The 20,832-nt window shown below is 40.3% G+C and overlaps 1 protein-coding gene across 11 annotated transcripts in view; it reads right to left on the bottom strand.

Annotated features, from left to right (window-relative positions):
* The window catches only part of adgrl3.1 (adhesion G protein-coupled receptor L3.1), a 140,293-nt gene that overhangs the window by 64,052 nt on the left and 55,409 nt on the right, over positions 1–20,832 (bottom strand). For all 11 annotated transcript variants that reach the window (XM_088302181.1, XM_088302184.1, XM_088302185.1 and 8 more), the window contains exon 5: positions 9,919–10,028. In XM_088302181.1, coding sequence (XP_088158307.1) covers positions 9,919–10,028 — 110 coding nt within the window. The remainder of the gene's footprint in view (positions 1–9,918; positions 10,029–20,832) is intronic.

The following is a 20,832-nucleotide window of genomic DNA, read 5'->3' as shown; positions in this document are numbered from 1 at the left end:
GAGGATTTGTGGATATCTGCCATCTTTAGTTATTTTTAGTACATGATAGACCATGTAGGAATATGAAATGACCTGAGGATACAAGCTTTTAATGTACACTAATAACTAGAGAGTAAAAACCGATGTGATTACTGGGATTCCATTTCAGCGGCCCATTTGATATTGAAGCATTCTAAAGCCTCCGTACTGCGCCGCGGGCGAGTTAATGCTTTGTGGACGTCACCTCCACTGAGTGATTCTTGTATATGATTGTTCAGATGTGTGGGATCACACTGATTCCATTCCCAACAAACCAATTCCCTCTCTATTATATTCAAAGCACTCTCCTCAGAGCTCTCTTTGACTGAGGGTTATTCACTTCGCCCCCTCAGTGAAATGTGCACACTTGCTCGGAGCCTTTAAAACATATGAATTCCATTCCACCTTCTTCCCTTGGGGGGATGAGTGGCTTGTGAACACAGCAGAAACCTAATCCTGCAAGCAGTTCCCCTTGTGTCTTTCAAGACCGTTAGCTACCTGCTGAATGGAACTGCTCCCCAGAGAGCAGAAGAGGAGCTGAAGCAAGAATGATGCGATCAAGGCATAACATTTGGAAGGACTTTGGACCCCAATTTTTTTTTTTTATAATAAGAGGGCGCGACACTCTTTGTGTCCATGGATTATTTAACACATTAAAGCCCAAACTCATCAACACCCACAAACATGTGTGATGCACAGAAACATATGGAAACACATACGCACATATGCGACCATTAAATCCCTAGCTCATGAAAAATGCATGGCAACTGGTGCGGTTTAGCGCAACTCCTGATAAGCAATCTCCCGGAAAGAGATGGTGTTCAACTTAAAACAAGTGGTTTTCTCTGTGTGTGTGAGTGTATGTGTGTGTGTGTGTGTGTGTGAGAGCGAGAGAGAGAGAGAGAGAGAGAGAGAGAGAGAGAGAGAGAGAGAGAGAGAGAGAGAGAGAGAGTAAACCTGTTCACCTTTGATGAATGAAATGAAATTATATTCTTTAGAAATAGTTAGGATTAATATTTTCAGTGGTCCATGTTACACCACAATGTAACAATTAGCCGTTCAAGCATTTTTTTTTGTTTTAATATTAAAACAAAAACTGTTTTAATAGTTAATTGAAAAAAAAGGTTATATGCCTGACAGCAGGTGTGGTAAAACTACGGCCCGGGGGCTACATGCGGCCCGCCAAACTTAAAAAAAATTAAATGAGTAAACCCTGTTAATGTTTTATTTTCTAAATACTGTGGTTTTTCAAAGACATGTATTGTAATGTTTTTGTTCACTTTCATTTAAAACTAAATGTTTTTTGTTTTCTCTGATAAAATGAGGTTACCAAAACACTCCATCCATCTTCTCCGGGTCCGGCCCATCTGTCAAATTTTAGAACCCATTGTGGCCCGCCAATCAAAAAGTTTGCCCACCCCTGCTTTGCAATACGATGTATACATAAGTGTTCACACCCGAAACATATTTTTTTAGTTGAAGCTTTTGGCGAAAGAGTTGTAAAAATAATGAAAGGGGGAAAAAAAAACAAATCTAAATCAAAACCCACGCTCTTTAAAAAAAAAGAAAAAACTAAAAATGTAGCCCTTCTGTGGCATTTGATGGTCTCGCTGTCTTCTTGAAAGAGGCGTTAGACAAAGCTGCTGGTGTATGCAGAAAGAGGGAGCGTGATAGAATAACAAATATCCCACACACTTGGATACCCATATAACACCTGGTGGTTGCATACCGTAGATGGAAACTCATGGCAGTGAATAAGGACTTCAATTCAACTGAGCTTCCTTTCATAGCCTTCAAAACATGAGAAATGTGCCAGCGCCAAGGTTGCATTCCACAAATGAAAATAGAGCCTCAGCAACAAGTGTAGCAAATGGCACAGCAAATGTCATACAAATGCCGTTCAATTTGTATTGCAATTTCTTGTGTTCCTACATTGGCGGAACCCTCAGTCAGTGAGCTCATTGCAGGACAATTTCTGGATATCCTGCTTTGTAATTTCACGGAAAGGGCAGCAAAACATCTTGCATGAATCACTGGCTTCGTATTTCAGTGTTCAGCGCAAAGCGGATTGATTACACATGTATGACACCTTGAGGATTTTTTTTTTCAAATGAAATAAAAAATGAACTCCATTTCAAGTAATCTAGTTTTGTGCAAAAAAAAAAAAAAAAAGTAAGTACTGTATATACTATATACGTCTGTTTGTGTGAGTGTATTACTTGGCTGCCGCTAGCACAGTAAGGTTTCTTCTCAATCAGGGGTGGGCAAACTTTTTGATTGGCGGGCCACAATGGGTTCTAAAATTTGACAAAGGGGCCGGACCAGTAGCAGATGGGTGGAGTGTGTTGGTAACCTCACCTCATCAGAGAAAAAAAATACATTTAACTTGAAATGAAAGTGAACAAAAACATTACAACAATATATATGTCTTTGAAAAAGCACAATATTTAGAAAATTAAACATTAACAAGGCTTAGTCATTTAATTTTTTTCCAAGTTCGGCAGGCCGGATTAAATCGTTTAATGGGCCGCATGTGGCCCCCGGGCCGTAGTTTTCCCACACCTGATGTAAATAATTCCATGGATAGTTCTGTTAAAACCCCACCTGTTATGGCACAACTCCTTTGGGCAGCATTATTCTGCTTAATATTGGAATTGAAACCGGAATTCAGAACATTGAGATAGCCACTCCTGTAAAAATTAAAACAATTAATAATGAAGAATTATCTTTTTATGTATATATTGATAGTGCTGACCTACTGGGAGGTGCACACACCTCTCACTGCACTGTCTCAATTGTGACTGAATAAAAGTTGGAAATGAGAGTCCAATCGTAATCATCTCTTCTTACTTCATTCTTATCTTCCTACAGCTAATCAGTGGAATTTTGCTTACCTAGAGGGTAAAAAAGTGACAAAGTGCCAATTTTAGTTTTAATCAACATAAAAATCGAACTCAACATATCTTTTTAATTGTTCCCCAGGGTTATTATTTGATACATTTTTATTGTATTGCATAATCAGGTTGGAGCCGCTCATGTTGTGGTCACTAAGGTCTGTTTTAGTTTCAAGTGATGATTTAATTTAAGATTTTTTTTTTTTGATGTAGCTAAAATAATCATATGTTATTTTTATAGAATGTTCTCGCTTAGAAGAACTTATTGGTTTATTTATGCTTTACCGTTCCTCTTTTCTTTTTGCACACACACGCATAGCGGCACAATGTTCACCTTCCTTTGCAGCGGAGTGAAGGTAATTAGCATTTTTATTGAAAACGTATGCTTTATTAAGGATGGATCGGACCGCGCAGAAAGACAGTGAGCACGTCGGTGTGTGTCACCGCGGGGCACACGTGTGTGCGTGTATTTGTGCGTTTTGTGGGTGTGTGTCCTTCCGCAGGCGAGTGGTGACAGAAGCCTTAGCACGATTATCTCTAATCTCCAATCAGCCTGCTATAGCCCAAGGTCAATTACGGGCATTTTTTTTTGTCTTTCTTACTTCATTATTATCTCATTTCCTTTCTCGGCCTTCTCCTCCTCACCTGACATTCTGCCATTCCATTCCCTGCTTTTCTACTATTTCTTCCATCCCGGAGCCTGTCCACCTCTCCACGCGTCTTTTATCAGTTAATTCCCTATTTCTGCTCTTTGTCTGCTGGCCTTGTCTAACCTATTTCTCTCTATCGCTGTTTCGCCTGTCACTCTGCCTCCTTCGCTCTCCTTCTGTTCCTCTGGTTCGTTTTCCATCTTCCCTTGCCTGGACTTGAGAATACACACTCCTGCACGGAAACGCACGCAGCGCACAGGCGCACGCTTATATCGGCCTTCTCATGTCATCATGATGGAGTTCTTCCAAGGGTCCAATCTGACAGAAGTCTTTAATTGGACAGACAAGAAGGTGATTTTATCTTTTAATTAGCTTTCCTTCCGTGCCAATCGCTATTGTTTAAAATAGACAGCGTGGGTATTGCATAACATATCACTGGCTTTTTCTGATGAATACACTAAATGCGGTAGTAGGCTAATTGCTTCATAACGGCAGTTGGAGAGGCGCTGTGTGATGATGATGACGATGAGAAAATGGATAGACATGATCCCAAGTGTTTCTAATGGATGAGCATCAATGAACGAACGGATATCGTTATATAGACGTTGAGCAGCAGAGAAGCAGCATTTTCTCCATTTGGGTTTTGCCATATAGCTCTGTTTGGCCGGTATATACAGTAGAGCCTGCAAATGGCAGCCAAAACTTGCAGGCGAGCTTGGCATGCAACTGTCAAACACTCATACCACAGAGAGCTGGAGAATTCAAGAGCCAAAAAAAGAGGGAGAACACTTGATTTTAGCTTTGGATAAATGCCAAAAATCCAGTAGAGCAGCGAGGACCGATAAGGAGTTGCGGAAGTACTTCAAGCCAAAAAGAGGGGTTGCGATGATAGCGCAAATTTCCCGGAAAACTCAAGCGTACATAATGTCATTACCTGTTTTACAACCCTCTTTGAGATTTGCTTACGCCATCCGCAGAGAGGCGAGCGTACCCGCTGCTACTCTGACCTCGGGAGCCCGGGGAAGGTGCACGCCAGCGTGAAGTGGCGTCTCATTGGGGCGACGCTCATAATCAAGCTCTGATTAACACCAGATGGTTTCAGAGGTGATCGCCAGGGGTCAAGTGTTTGCACGCCGCAAATAGAGCGCTTTCACTGCATTTGATGCATGGCGGAGGTACGCACTCACTCGTCATAAGTTAAGTTAACGCTTGGTGCCGACTGAGGAGTAGAGGGGTCAAATTAGTTGTTAAGCGGTACAAAGGGATGGGTGTCGTCATCGATGAATTAATTCATTGATTGGTCGATGAATGTCAATTGGAGGAAAAATAATGTCATCTTGAAACAATCAGCTAAAATTGAGTGCAGTCCTTGGCGGCTCTCATCAGAGGCACTTTGAATTCAGTTTCAACTATTGTGTGGTGGAAATTAGAAAATACTTTTTTTGGGGGGGTGGTGACAAATCATTTGTTTAATTGTTAATTAGAAAAAATAATTCCAGAGAGTTCCTGCCAACTCTAATTTAAATGAGTGAATCCTTAATATTTTTCTACACACATTTTGTAAAGTGAAAAAAAAGATAAAAAAATCCAAATAAGTATCGTATATTTTTTTGCTGCTTTATCGGGGTATTGCAGTAGAGTCAAGCATTATGGGATGCTTGTGGGGGGTGGAGCTAAACATTATTTATTTATTTTTTTATTGTCAATAAATTGTGAAGTGGAATGGGAATTACCGAGGTGTTGAGCCGCACGACATTGTACTGAGAGCTGTTTCTAATATATTTTAGGTGCATGCATGCAAATTAAAACTGACAGTGTCTCCAAAATAGAATTGCCTTTATGAAGGCCGAATCATTGATTCAGCACTTGTGTTGAATTTCATGAACTGCTGGATGAAATGATCTGCTTTTAGATGTAAATATGAGCGCTTGTTGGTTTGCGAGTGTTTTTGAAAGGCGTGAGTTTAAGTCGACTGACACATATTGCACAAAAGGGCCCTCTTCCATTGATCTGTCTTGATTTACAGCAACAATTTGGAGATATTTCACTGCTTAATGTCTCGTAAAATTTATCTCGCCAACAAAGCCGCTGACAACATTGATTTGCTATGTCAAGCGCGGCGGCTTGATCAAAGACGGCTGGATCTTCGGACAGGAGTATCTTATTCCAAGCTTTAGACATTATTGCGCCTATCAAGGAAAATTGATTTCATAAATATTTGAAGGCTACAATACGAGCGCTTGTTGTAGGGCATTTGAAAGTGAATCCTGTTCAAGGTTTTCTTGGGTAAAACAATGTGTGTAAGGTTGCGCGGTACATCCGAGCATCTAAACAAGTCTTTTGGGAGTCCTTATGGCAGAACACACAGGCTAGAGACATGCTTTGTATCACAAGACGGCCCTCACAAATTGTACATTAGTTGTCATATATCAGCTAATCATGCAAATTATTAGTGTTGTATTCACATACAAAACAGACTTTCATTTGACAAAAGAGAGTCTTAAGGATAAAAGTATCAAGTATCACGTTTTGTGTGACTATCTTCATATTTCTGTGTGATGATTGAGTTTATTGTTGTGAATCGTAGGATAAGGTAAAAATGTCAGGCGAAAAGGAGCGAGCACTTTAGTGTATGGTTTGTGTTTGTCATTCATTCATTCATATTCTTTTTAGATTTGAAATGTAAAAAAAAAAAAAAAAGTCGCGTCTAGATCAGGTGTGGGCAAACTACGGCAGGGGGGCCACATGCAACCCATTAAACGTTTTCATCTGGCCCGCCGAACTTGAAAAAAATTAAGTGAATAAACCTTGTTCATGTTTTATTTTCTAAATACTGTGGTGTGTCAAAGACATATATTTTGTTGTAATGCAATTAATCATTTTCATTTAAAATTAAATGTATTTTTTTTTCTCTGATGAGGCAAGGTTATCAAAACACTCCATCCATTTGCTCCTGCTCCGGCCCCTCTGTCAAATTTTAGAACCCAGTGTGGCCCGCCAATCAAAAAGTTTGCCCACCCCTAGTCTAGATAGAGTTCCAATCGAGAAAATGTGAACATAAATGTATCTTTTACTGCTTAACAATAATCAACAACTGCTTTACAACTTTTCCTTGATTTTTCCCTGGGCTTTTTTTTCATACATTTGATTCGTACTTAAAATGACTAAGGGGTCATGCCACCTCCTGTTACTTTGTCATGTGCTTGAAAGTCTATGAATAAATGTCTATGTTATTTTTTTGTTTAATATGCTCGTATGGAATATTTGTCGCTGATTTATGTGCACATTCAACGGGTACTGGATGAAGATCCAAGAAATAACAACCACACAGCCACTTTTAAAGCGTTGCTTGTGTGTGGAGAGCACCCATGCAAGGTAGCGCATTAAGCGGGTATCAAGTTGTGTTTCCATCTGCTTCAGAGAGAACTCTGATAGTCATATTATTTAATCTGCCGGTCATTCTAGACGGCAGGCAAGGGGCGTTTAGCCAGACATAATTGAATGCTTCAGAGTGGGCAATCACCTTGGCCGCTGAAAGGACTTGGGTGTCAAAGATCACTCAGAAAAAGACTCCAAAGAAGTATCTGATATCTGTAGCACTTTGGGAAACGTTCAAAGGACACGCGTGCATTTGTGGTAGATTGATGGTGACATAATGCATTATGACCGCAACAGAATTCTAACCCCAAATCTTAAGTCGCCCAAACAGCTGTCTAATGTGCTCTCAGGAAAACCGTTTACAATTTAATGGAATAAAATATATTTTTTTTAATTATATAAATTGTTTTAAACATATTTTGTTGTCACTCAAATTTGCACTCATATTGAATTCAAATGCAGTTATGGTTTATCGGTTTGGGAATTGTCTTTTTTTCTTGTTGTGTTGTTTCGTTCATAAATATAATAATAGCAAATATTTCAACTAAGACAAAGAAATCAACGTCTAAATTGCAGTAAGGTCTTATGATCGTTTTTTTTCATTTTTTTTTCATTTTCACCAGCATTGTTACAATTTTGTTCAAAACAAGTGTGGCTGATTTAAATGACTTTTTTAAGTAACTGTGTGACTCTTTGAATCAATAATTATACAAAAAGTTGTAAATGTGTGAGGAGGAAAACAGCCATTGATGGTGAATCTAAATTGTGAGTTTGACACTGGCGAAAAAAAAACCCAACTAGTGTAATGATTCACATGAACATTCCAATATAATATGGATCATTTTTGTTCCAACAAAAAAAAAAACATCTATTGTATCTCCAACTCTAATGTTGCGCTGTTCTCTCGTTGTCGACATATGGCAAAAATCAAATCCATCTGGGATGTGCGAGCTACTTTTAAAACCTCTTGTGCTAGAAAGCAAAGCACGGATGGAATCCATTCACAATTGCCCCATAAAACTAAAACAGAAGTTGTGGTTAAAACGGTGCCGTTGGACAAACCCTCAAAGCTTAAATGTGACAGGAAACATCAAGGACAAATAGATGTCTTCAAACCACAAGGCTTTCCTTTGAACTCCCAAACATTTGCTGAGCCCAAAGCTGGAACCCAGATTTGGAAGAAAGTATGCTGAAAGAAGAAGGAAAACAAAAAAAAAAGAAAGAAGGTTTCACTCATGTCCCGGGAAGGTTTCACTCCAGTGGATACAACCTCCCAGACTGTTATCACTTGGTCAAAGGTCATGTGGCCATCTGTCATCATTTGACTCCTCATACTTCGCTCACTCGGACTTTTCCCAGCAAGGACCAGGCCATCCTCAATACCCTTCAGCACATCACAACTTTGTTTTAAGAATTAAAAGTGACTGATCTGGGCTTTTCACTTGAGTATACATGATCGGCATTTATTCCACTGATATTTGGATTTTGCCTTCCATTGGAACGCACCCACTTCCAATATACTGCAAGCGGTTGTAAAAAAAAAAAAATGGACTGAGAGGGGACTTGCCGAACATTTAATGGAAGGTCATTCCAGAGGGAAGGACCAGCAACAGGAAATTCTCAATCCCCAAGCAGGTGCGTAGGGGTGGAGGCGTTCAGGAAGGTATGCTGGGGCGAGGATTTTTCAAGATCTAAATACAAAGAGCAAGATCTTAAGATGAAATAAAAAAATGCACTGGGAGCCATGGAAGAGAGGCCAGAATTGGGATTATACAGTCTCTCTTCTGAGCGCCTGTAAGAAGGCGAGGAGCAGCATTTTGCAACAATTGGAGATGCTTGAGGGAGGACTGGCTGACTCCAAAATAAAGTGCATTTAAGTGATCTAGCCTTGATGTAACAAAGCCATAGATCTCTGTTCCTAAATGCTGCCGGGCAAGAAAGGGTTTCACCTTAGCCAGCTGCCTATGATGCAAAAATGTAAGAAATTCAGTGACATCCAGGTTTTGATTTTCTCCAGACTGGATACAAGTTGCTTCAAGGAGAAAGCATCTATTTTGCTCAGCAGGACATAGATCTGACTGTGGTCCGTGAAGCAGTGGAAGCTTCTAACGTCGTTCCACCTCTCGTACAGTTTAAACATGGGCACAGTAAGTAACATGCTGCCAATAGCTAAGAATCGAGTGTCTGAAATTTGCTCGCTCATGTGGAAAATTGTTTATTGTTTTAGAGCAACAATGAGCGCACTACTTGGCCGCAACCGGCACAAGCACTCTTTGATTCCGTCTGTGGCTTGAAGAACAACATGATGTCAGCTATGGCCTATATCCACGCGAAAGTGCAATTCCTCAAGTCAGCATGCATCTGATTAGTATTAAATTGGCATGGAAACAGGAGTTCAGAAACATTCCGAGAGCGTTTGTCCTCATCCGATGACCTGTACGCGTGTGTGTGCGTGTTTTTTTTTTTTTTTTATTTTCTTTCAGATTTATTTATTATTTTATAACTTAATCTTCAATTAATTTAATTGATATATTTAATTAAATTATTTATGATATTTGCACTGGATAGGGGAGCCCTCCGATCTGGTTGTATACTGAGTACAATGACGTTAAAGAGCATTCTGATAATTTAAAATAAAATAAAATAAAGAAATAAATAAATAAAACATTATATATATATATATATATATATATATATATATATATATATATATATATATATATATATATATAATTTATATATATATATATATTATATATATATTATATATATATAATATATATATAATATATATATAATATATTATATATATATTATATATATATTATATATATATAATATATATATATATATTTATATATATATATATAGAGAGAGAGAGAGAGATTTATGTCTGTTATGTCTACCTAATTATGCTCATAGAGTCACAATTGGACGTGATAATCTATATTTCATATTACGAAAAGAAACATACTTACTGTAAGGGACACATTCATACTGGACCTCCAGGTATTTGTATGTTCCGGGACATGGATCTGGGAAAACATCTGGGCCGGCCACCACAGCACACTGGGTACGGTTGTTGCATCTACACATAGAAGCAAACAAATACTTTACATGTAAACAAAAACACGCAGACCCTCACAAAGTGGTGAATTAAACGTATTGCAACCACTCAAACAATAAAACACAGCAGACTCACACAACACATTGAAAAATAAAACAACAACTTTAGATGGTCAAGAGTTTCCTGAAAATGTCTTTTCTGGACATAAGTGACTTGTAACACTAATCATCCAGGTGGTGAACACTGGCTCTGAAGGACATTTATATTTCTGTGTTCTTGCCTGCACAACCCTTGACATGCCACCTGTACTGTGTGGACATTTCTTTTTTATTTCTTCAGAAGTCCATTTTGGATAGTCCACACAATGACAATAAGAACTCCTTTCACCCTGTTAGATTGTGTGGGTGTGTGTGTTTCAGTGTACGTGTGTGTGTGTGTGTGCACGCAAGCAGTAACGATAAGTTATGGCTTTAAGAGTGTTTTGACACACACTCCAGATAATGAATTCCAATTATCAAGGGGGGCTCTCTCCTCTGACACGGGAAAAGTAAGTATGGCTCTCTCTTGTTAACACAGGTTCCAAAACGCAGAGCACACTTTGTATATTTACACGGCTACGGCGTAATATTTCCCATGCTTGTGTTTGTGTCACCATTGAAACAACATTTTGAAAGGGCAAATATGACCTTTTAAATGCAAATGTTTGCATTAAAAATGTTTGCCAAAGCCATTCCTCGCGACCAATAATGATTTGTAGGCTGGTTGGATTTTATCATCGGCGCGTGCATTGTAATGCGAACTACCGGTCTTAGAAAAAATTAGTAAAACTATTTGAAAGAAAAATGTGCATGACTTGGGGGGGCGCGTGAAGAAGAAGAAGACCTATTTTCAGGCAGATGAGGAGGTATTTCTTTCCTCTAGTGAATATTTTCTTTCAATTAGTACAACTGTTCCATTCCTCAGTCTTTCCCTCTGTGCACCTGTCAAACAGGCGACATTTACATTAAAAACATTCCGATTTCTTCCATTGAGATATTTTTAATGAGCGTGTCAAACCCGCCTCAAGTCTCTTCTGCTACAGAGCCATTGTGTCATTTGCATATAATGAAATATGCATGAAAACTAATTTAATTTTGACTTCAATATTCACGTACAACACACCGAACCATTATCTGGGTCTGAGAAATCACGCCGGATCTGGTTTGCGTCTGTTGTTGACCGTCGCGTGGCATCTCTGCCGGCGCTCCAACAGGTCTAAAACTCTATTTGTTGCAATGTCTGTCATATTCTAATAACAATACCCTCCAGTCCTCTCGCCGCTCGCCCTCCCTTCTTTTGTCTCGCATCTCTGCTTTTTAATTTCTTGCCCCGGTGCCTTCATCATCGGTCACCTGTCACCAGTGCAAGTTGCAGACTGCGCGTGTCTAAGTGTGTATGTGCACAGTGGCATTTGAGGGCGGCACAGCATCGCAAGTTGGCCGGGAAGACCAACTGATTGGACTCGAATGATTAGCCCACACCAGTGAAAAAAAAATCTTGTTTAACGACCTGTAAGCTGAACAAATTTTCCAATAGTTATGATGACAGCGACTGCATTCACCTGTTGGGCCTTTTCTCACCAGTTTGACAGCTATTTGTGCCAAATTTTGTACAATGCAGACATATTTCTGATTGCAACGAGAAATAATATTCATTTCTATTGAAGATACTCATATGGCGCCTGCAAGGACATAATTTGGTATCTGTAAAGCCGACGGTGTACAGGTAGTTTGAAGACTTAGGTGACGTTCATACTGCAGGGTTTGATGCAAAATTTGGATTTTTTTGCTAAATACGATCTTTAAATGCAGTTATTTATATTACCAAAACAAATGCAAACATCTTATGCGAACGGCGATGAAATGACATAACATGGCAGAATATTTCCAGAAGTAAATATGATCCCACGTGGAAGGGCTCATGTTGTCATCTCATATCGACAGAGGACGCGAGGTGGGAGGAGGTAGAAATATTTGGGCGATAAGAGGCCTTATCTTACCTTACCTTAATCTCCTCATTTAATTGTGATGTCTAGTAAAGATGATGTCACGTTAATGCCGCACTCTATTTGTGCCCTGCAATTGGCTGGCAACCAGCTCAGGGTGTACCACGCCTACTGCCCGAAGATAGATGGGATAGGCTCCAGCACTCCTGTGACCCTTGTGAGGAGAAGCGGTACAGATAATGGATGGATGAATTGTACTATTCGCATATGGGCAGAAAAATCGGAAATGAGCTGCGGTGCGAAAAAAGTAAATGCGCTTCTTTATATTGCTCCAAGCACTCTAGAGCATAGACATGCACATTTCATCAATTTTAGTGTTTCCGAAGTCTAACTGCATGCTAGCAAAATTGAAAAAGAAACAAAAAAAAAAAAAAAACTCCGAACTCAATCAGAGCTGACCCGCATTATAAAAGCAATAATGCAGAATAAACAGAAGATGCAAATATCTTTGAAGAGAGCAAAAAAAAACCTTTAGAATGCATGTGAGCATGTTTATTTCTGCTTCTTGACAGCTCAGGTCCTCGAACTTTCTCGTCGGAGTCATAAAACGCGGAAGGTTTTTGACTTCGATTTTAATTAGAGAGTCAAGAGCAAAGATTTGACATCATCTTTCCTGCTTGCTCCATCAATCTCTCCGCTATCACTCCTTCCTTCTCTATTTTTGTCTGCGCCATCTTCCTTCATCTCCACATGATGTCTAAGCCAAGATCATAAACCAATTTCTCTCACTGCTATTGCCTTTATCCTTCCTGCCAGAGAATTATTCCTCTCCCTTCCCTCATCTTTGTCTCTCATTCCATCTGTCTGTTTATCAGACTTAAACTCACTTTGCAGCAGCTTTTTCCAACCCAGATATGTTTGCTCGACTTCCTCTTCCCAGTTTCTTTCTGGCCCACAGTGTGTCCTCCTTAATATCTTTTGCTTTCCAAATCTTCCCTGGAGCATCATCTACAGTCACCCCACCCCCCCTTCCCTCCATCTTTAGTCAAGCATGTGCTGACGTCACATTTCAGTCTGAGCCAGTTGCATGAGTCATATCCAAAAAAGACTCCCTCACGTCCCATGTACCTGCAAGCTTCTCTGCTTATCTCCTAATGTGTTCATCCAGCAAAAATTCACCAGTCGTTTTGCCCTTGCGATGTATTTCCTGCGCACACATGGATCCGCCTTTCTTCAACATTCTTTCAACAGTGGAAATGGCTCTGTCTGTTTCGCCCGTACTTTGCCTGGTGTTGGCAGAAAAGCTCCCCCCTTTTTTTTTTTTTTTTTAATTAGCATGACCACATCAAAACAAGGCAGTGGCCTGGATACAGCCTTGCCTGCTGGCTTTCTTCCATGCAACACACACAAACAAACTAGCAACAAAGCTGTGCTGTGGCAGACAGGCGAAGACAGAGCCGCGCTTCTGCAATGGGTGCCGCTGTTGTTATCATCTGTGATGTTTTTCACTTTGTTTGGCAGGCCTCCCTTCACTCCTTCTCTGCCTCGCTTCCTCACATGAACATAACTGACTAATGATTTGATGAGGCTGACGGAGCTGCTGATGGAACGTGCGTATGTGCGTGCAAGTGTGCCCATGTTTGATGCGATGCGTGTGTGTGTGTGTGGCGAGGGGGGGGGGGAGCAGATTCAAAATGGAATAAATATTTGTGAGTGTGCATGTGTGCGTGTTGGTGTCAGCTTGCAGGTATGCGCCCGCTTGACTGCAGATGTGTTGAAGAACTATTTAATTACAGCATAGGTGAGAGCTAGGAGCTAATCCTCATGAGTAGAAAGAGTTGTCTGAGAGCGAGTGACGCACAAAGTCTCGGGAATCAACATTTAAATAGAACACAGTCATGGACATGCTAAACTCATAGTATGGAGGGGAGTGATTATATACTAGCTTTGCGCTTCTTTTCCACGGTTAAGTATCAGTTCCACTTTGCTACCGCAATAGGCAACTGGCAAAACCAACCCAACAATGAACAATGAATGCATCGGTAGGAACGAAACATACTAGCAAATAACAACAACGGAGAATTATGTGTGTGTGTGTGTTGTGTCTGTGTGTGTGTGGTCCTCTCGTCAGGCGGACCTACGCTGTTTCGACAAGTCTTATCCGGCATTTTAGGTTCATAATGCAGGCAAATGCGACCCAGATCGGATTTTTTCCTCGTATGCAACCTGTATTTTTTTTTTTTTTTTTTTTAAGGCGGTCCGAACAATTTTTGGGAAGCAGACCTGGGTCACTTTCACGTATGGTCCTAACCGGCAAAATCACTTTTTTTTTTTTTTTTTGACGTCACTTTTTCTCATAGACAAAAATGAATGGGGAGAGATTTGTCTAAAATATCACAAATGTTTCTAGAGAGGAAAATAGTGTGCGGCTGTGGACAGTTTAATTTGTGTGACACGTTGATAAAAATGTTTATTGGCAATTTATTGGGACGTAAATCTGTTCCGTGCCACATACGTCTCAAAATTAGGCTTCAGAAGATTCTGGGAGACTCTCCCTACCCAATCAAATAAAAAAATGAATAACCATTGTGCAATATCTTATTAGATAAGGAAATTTTGTAAAATGGCTATGCCAACATAAAACCTCGACTATGTCCCGAACTAAAAATGAGCAAGCATATAGTCTTTGCCGATTGACGAGGCATTTATGAGGACAGACATTGACGTTCAACATTCCCAAATAAAAGCATTTCAAATAACACATCCAAATTCAAACCACAAACTTCAATGGGCCTTTCTTTCTTATGGAGCCCCAGGAATAATTCATTAAAAAATAGTATCGAACCCCACAATTCCAGGAGAGCAAGAACACACATATATATCCATTTACTGATCGTTGGAGAATCGGCTCTCAATACTCCACTTTATAATGAGCAGGGCAATACCAATTTCAAATATCACATTCAGAGATTGTTAGCCGGGAAACGTATAACACAAGCCGACACCCATTACTTGTTTCCCTCCACTAGCGGAATTACCAAGAGCTTTATGCCCCGCTGTTTTATACACTTTGTATCTGTGCTGTTTGTGTCGTAACTGCTTTTTATATGGTACCATTAAAGCAGTGTTATGTAGCAACTGTACCTTAAAATAACATTTTGAATTAGGGAGAATCGTCTATGACTTCATAACCTGGGAGAATGATACTGAGCATCGTGCAGAGGCTGACGGCGCTTCTGCAAAAAAAAAAAAAAATAAATAACTCCTGCATGTTTTGTTGCTGAAATACAACGCTCAAAATTTGCATTAAAATAATATATTTTATGTAAAGCAATTATTGGAAGTCATGTAAACAGCAGGTGCGGTGCACATATTTACCTGTTATTCTATCGGCCACATTGTGCCACTGCTTTACACTATATTTTATCAGTTGCTACAACGTAATGTTACAAAGATAGATACATTCAGTTCAAACGATCCACAAAACTGCAATAAACGCACTATTGGCATCATTCTTTTGCGAAGCCTTTAACCATCTCCCAAGGTTAAAATCAAACATATACTGTGACACATTCTGAAAACAAATTAAGTCACAATCCTCACACTGGGAGACATTAAAGTGTGAGGACAGAGCAGTTGGGAAAAAAAAACATAAAAACAGAGCGCAGTTGGTGAAAAATAACCAACGGAAGGGGGCAATGTGATTATCCTCAGGATCCTCTGACCCTTTGGGACTCCAGGAAAGTCATTTGACAGCAGACAGGATATTTACTGTATGTTGCCGCAGAATAAAAATGCAGTTAGGTTGACCATACCCTGGCTCTCTCACACCCATAGAGTGCATACCTCCAATGCTATTACCCTTGTTTCCGCTTTATTACCTCCCTGATGTGGCGTTGTGTTGTTTGGAAATGGACAAATGGAGTGCTGCATGTCGAATGGGAGCAAAAAAAAAAAAACAGAATTGCAGAGGAAGCACTGCAGGTATTGTGATTGGCAGAGGTAAGAAAAGGAGACCGTATGTGTGCGTGGGGGTGGGGGTGTGTCTAGCAGGGGCAACAGTGAAGCGTCACATTCTTTGCCAGCACCACCAAGCTGTACTTATAAAGAAATGACAGATCTCTCACATTCAGAAACACCAACACACTCCTATGCGGTCCCAGAATGCAATTCTGTCAGTTTTGGAACAGCCTGTCAGACAAGCCACAGGTAAAATAATGTTGTTTTTCCCAGTGGGGAACAGCTTTGAAATGTGTTACATTATTAATGTTTGGCTGGAGGATGTCACTCTCGCCCTATTCTCCCTCCTTCTTTGCGAACATGTCATTCCTGACATGCAACAAGAGATGCATTTTGGACCGGATCCGCCACATATGTCCTGAAGGTTACGCCGTGTATCCCACATGGAGCTGGTGCAAATTATAAGACATTTGAGCGTGGCGCAGAGCGACCATGACAGTAAAGGCTGTGGAGAAATGTATAGGCGGAGTTATTATGGTGTCAGCATCTAATTCAATTTGTGGAGATGTGAAGTGATGCGCTCTAATTAAGGTCATTTGTCAGCAATCCCTAACAAATTGTATTTCCAATAGCGTAACTAATACAGGGTTGCAAAATGCTTAACAGGTGGGCCTATAGCCAAGTATAGTTTTTCGAGCTCTGCCATCCTCCTCGCCTCCTCAAACGGTAACCATGGCAACCTCCTCCTAGTCTGATCCCAGGACATACATAGTTTTCCTTCTCATTCCACCACCTCCACTGACATCCCCGTACTTCTCCTTACATCAGTGTGTCTGGGCGCGTTTCACTCTGCGAAAACACTTTTTCTCCACGCTTTAATCCAAGACCACCTGCCTGCACAGACTCTAAATCCCCTTCAAAGCTCAAATACAGCTAACATGTCAGACAGTGAGGCTGCTCTCTGCAAGGCAAGTAGCACAGCCATGCGAGTCAGTGCCGTGTCTTGTGGGATTTTTGTCAACCTGAAGCATGAATGTGCATTAGCAATTTTGTGTCCCGACCTGATTTTGCAGGTCATATAAGCATCACAGCAGTCTATCACCTCCTGTGTTCTTCTTCCTGAATGTGTCCATACATGCACTATTTATGCCAATGGAACTAAAAAATATATATAAAATTGAGTAAAAAAAAATCCACCCGCATAAAATACTACATTTTAAGGTTGCCAGGCTAATTCCTGCTGATCCATTTTGTCAAAACACACAAAGTTAATGAACAATACTGACCTTCCAGCAAAATAAAAAAATAATATTTGGTTGTTTAAATCTATCCAACAAAATCCCCCATTCAAATATGGCCCTGAGATGCCACTACAAAATTATTTGCTCATTCAAATAGTGATTGAGAAAAATGCTGCCTGTTTTAGAACATAAATGACTGTGTAGGCATCACTTGTAACTGTCATAATTTCACAGTGATACCATAACACAATACTTCAAGGTTGTTTCTATTCAGTCTTGTAACCTCACATTAACGAGCAATTAATTGATGAATCGAAACGCAATTTTATAGCCACAAAGGCATATCCGGCAAAATGGCATTGACTTGAGTTGCTTTGAGTTACTCCAGTAGCACAATTTACCACAAAAAGGCAAAAACAAATCCGTAATTATAGCATAATATAATTAAGACACTATGACACGCTCACACACACACACGACAGGTGGATATAAAGAAAGAGGTGTATGTTAGGATGCGATTGTGTGGTACTAATTACCATCCTGATGCAATTGGTGACAGTTATGCCCTCAGGGATGCTCCAGGTCATTCGGTGAGGACATGGCGGAAATATAGACAGACATACACAGACATTGTACGAATTTTCCAAACATGACCTCATTTGTAGGTGTGCACAATAGTTAGCAAAGGGAAGAGATTAGACCACGGGCAGCAATAAAATCATAGTCAGAGATACAGAAAAAATTCGCAAGACGCACATTTGCCAGAGCTTCAACTGCAACATTAATCATCCTAAGAGTCATAATGCAAAAAAAATAAAATAAAGATGCGTAAGAGGTTTTAAACATCTTCTCCTTGAGATGGATTAGAGTCAAATGGAGTGCACGTACATCTGAAAAGAAAATGCCAGACAGGAAGGCTACTTATATATACAGCGCTGGCAGCCTGCAGCACACGGCTCATGCTATATAGCCGCCTGCTTTGATTCAAAGCGTCAAAGGCAGACAACTTCAGAGGGTGCATTATAGTTTCCGGTGTGAATGGTTCAAACGTGTGCAAAAAAATGGCCGAAAACACACATGAGCAGGTAGATCAAATGATGTGTATCCTCCATGCTCAGCACAGAAAATATGTGGGCATGCATGTGTGAGAAAACAAGCATGTTCATGCATGCGTGTGCATCCACTGGTGTGTGCGCACGCAGCTCGTGTATGGTTGTGTGATTTTAAAGCGCCCCGTAACACTTTAATTTTGGGCTTTGGCGCGGGGTCATGTGGGACTGTAGCCTGGCACATTTGGGAAAGATAAGGTCGAGGATAAATACAAGCGGCGCTCGGCACCCATAATAAACCCTTGCATGTCAACATCAAACCTATGTCGCCCAGAGAGAGGCGCAGAAGAGCAGGAAAAATGCGATAAAAATTCAAACGGAATGTGACAGTAAAATAAATTCCTTCCAAGGACAAAATAAATATGTTTTTCCAAACTTACTTTCAATTGAAACATAACTTTTAATGAATATGGCCAAAAATTCGAAGTGTAAATTACGTCTTCTATAAATTCTCATTTCAAAAAAAAAAAAAAAAAATCCTTTTTAAATAGGTGAGTGACAGCACTAAGCGGCATTATCATTTTTGTTTCAACACAGCCAAAATAATTTTTAAGCAATACTTCTTCAGAAGAAAGAAAACAACAGTGATTTTTTTTCTCCCTGTATGTAGTATTCATAACTATGTGACAATACATAATTAAAATAACAATACAATCATGTGAAAATATGAATATCAGCCTTCCTGTCACGAAACGACAGAATAAAAGCAATCTTTCTGGGTTTGTAGTGATGCTGGAAATAGTCCCTTGGAGAAGGTGTAATTATTTTTGCTGCACAATATTGAGGACATTCTTTAAAAAAAGTCATTCTCTACAAATTAACATCTTGTATTTGTGATAGGCTAAAACATAATAAAAATAATTGGAAAAAAAATATCATAGTGTGTCCAATTTGAAACTAAATATGATATGATGGACAGTGGGATTTCATTACTGAACACATCTTAATTTCCTGCATTCCCATAATTTCATGACGGTACCGCCTAGTTCCTCCTGCCCTTTTTTTAAAGCAATATAGAATATTTATATTTTATGTAAATAGACCTTGCTTTATTGCAGTCAAAACAAGGGAAGCAAGTATACCGCAACAGAAAATTATGTTTTCCTTTCACTCATGAGTTAAAAAAAAAAAAAAAAAGGCACATTTCTTTTTTCATGCCCAAGGTCCGATGACAGTAGCCCGATGGCCCAGGCATTATATCGGGCCACCATGTTCATTACCCACGCCGCCCCGAGTGGGCCAATGTCAACATGGTGTTTTTTTTTTTGTTTTTTTAATGCAAAACAACTAACTACACAGAAATAATTATTCTTCTAATCTTCTTATAGTATCAAATCAAACAATATCAAGATGTCCGATATGAAAATAATTCTGTGAAACATGGTATATGATGTCATTGGATAATGGATGGTTGGATGGCTGGTTGGATGGATGGATGGATGGATGGATGGATGGATGGGTGGATGGATGGATGGATGGATGGGTGGATGGATGGATGGATGGGTGGGTGGGTGGGTGGATGGATGGATGAATGGATGGGTGGGTGGATGGATGGATGGATGGGTGGATGGTTGGATGGATGGATGGATGGATGAATGGATGAATGGATGAATGGATGAATGGATGAATGGATGGGTGGGTGGATGGATGGATGGGTGGATGGTTGGATGGATGGATGGATGGATGGGTTGGATGGGTGGATGGGTGGATGGTTGGATGGATGGATGGATGGATGGATGGATGGATGGATGGGTGGATGGATGGATGGATGGGTGGATGGATGGATGGATGGATGGATGGATGGATGGATGGATGAGACCAGTACCATTTCAGACTGGAGCCACCACAACGTGGCTCAGGGTGATCCCACAGCACCGCCACTCTGAAAGGCTTAATGTCAGACGCTGAATGTCATTCAAACAGACTCAACGTGGATAAAATATTCCAAACCTTTATTAGGCATATGGGGCAATCATGATTCCGTCCTAAGCAACAAGTGGCTCAACAAAAGCATCAAAATCAGAGGAGTAGGTTTTCCAAGTATTGGCTTCACCATTGAATATTGATTACTGCATTGGACAGGTGAGAAAACAAGTTTCATTCTTGTCAAAGTTTGCTTGTGTGCTGAGGGATTGCTGGAGGTAGAATAGCGGAGAGACAGATGCAAAGAGGAGGGAGGAATAAAGCGAGGAGGGGCCCGCAAGGTGACAGAAGGTGGGAGAGGCGACGCGGGGCAGTTGAGAGAAAGTCTGTTTGAAGTGCGCAAGTCATATTCAAAGCCGAGAGCTGTGAGGGAGGTAGCCAAGTGGAGTGTGTGGGGTGTGTATGACTTCGCATTGGCCACCGTGTCCACACTTTGCGCCTCAAGTGGCTCGTCTTGAGAGAGAGAGAGAGAGAGAGCGTGCTGAAAGGTGGCCGTGTAGCACTCAAGTATTGGTAAGGGACAAGTGGCGCATTGTGAAGCGTATCGTGAGAAGCCATCAGGCTAGTTTTATGTCAACACAACAGCATCACTTGAAGGCATTGCACCA

Source organism: Idiotropiscis lumnitzeri, chromosome 8, assembly GCF_059441095.1.
Source record: "Idiotropiscis lumnitzeri isolate Australia: NSW breed Sydney's pygmy pipehorse chromosome 8, RoL_Ilum_1.0, whole genome shotgun sequence".
Lineage (NCBI taxonomy): Eukaryota > Metazoa > Chordata > Actinopteri > Syngnathiformes > Syngnathidae > Idiotropiscis > Idiotropiscis lumnitzeri.
This window is presented reverse-complemented; position numbering and strand designations above follow the sequence as displayed.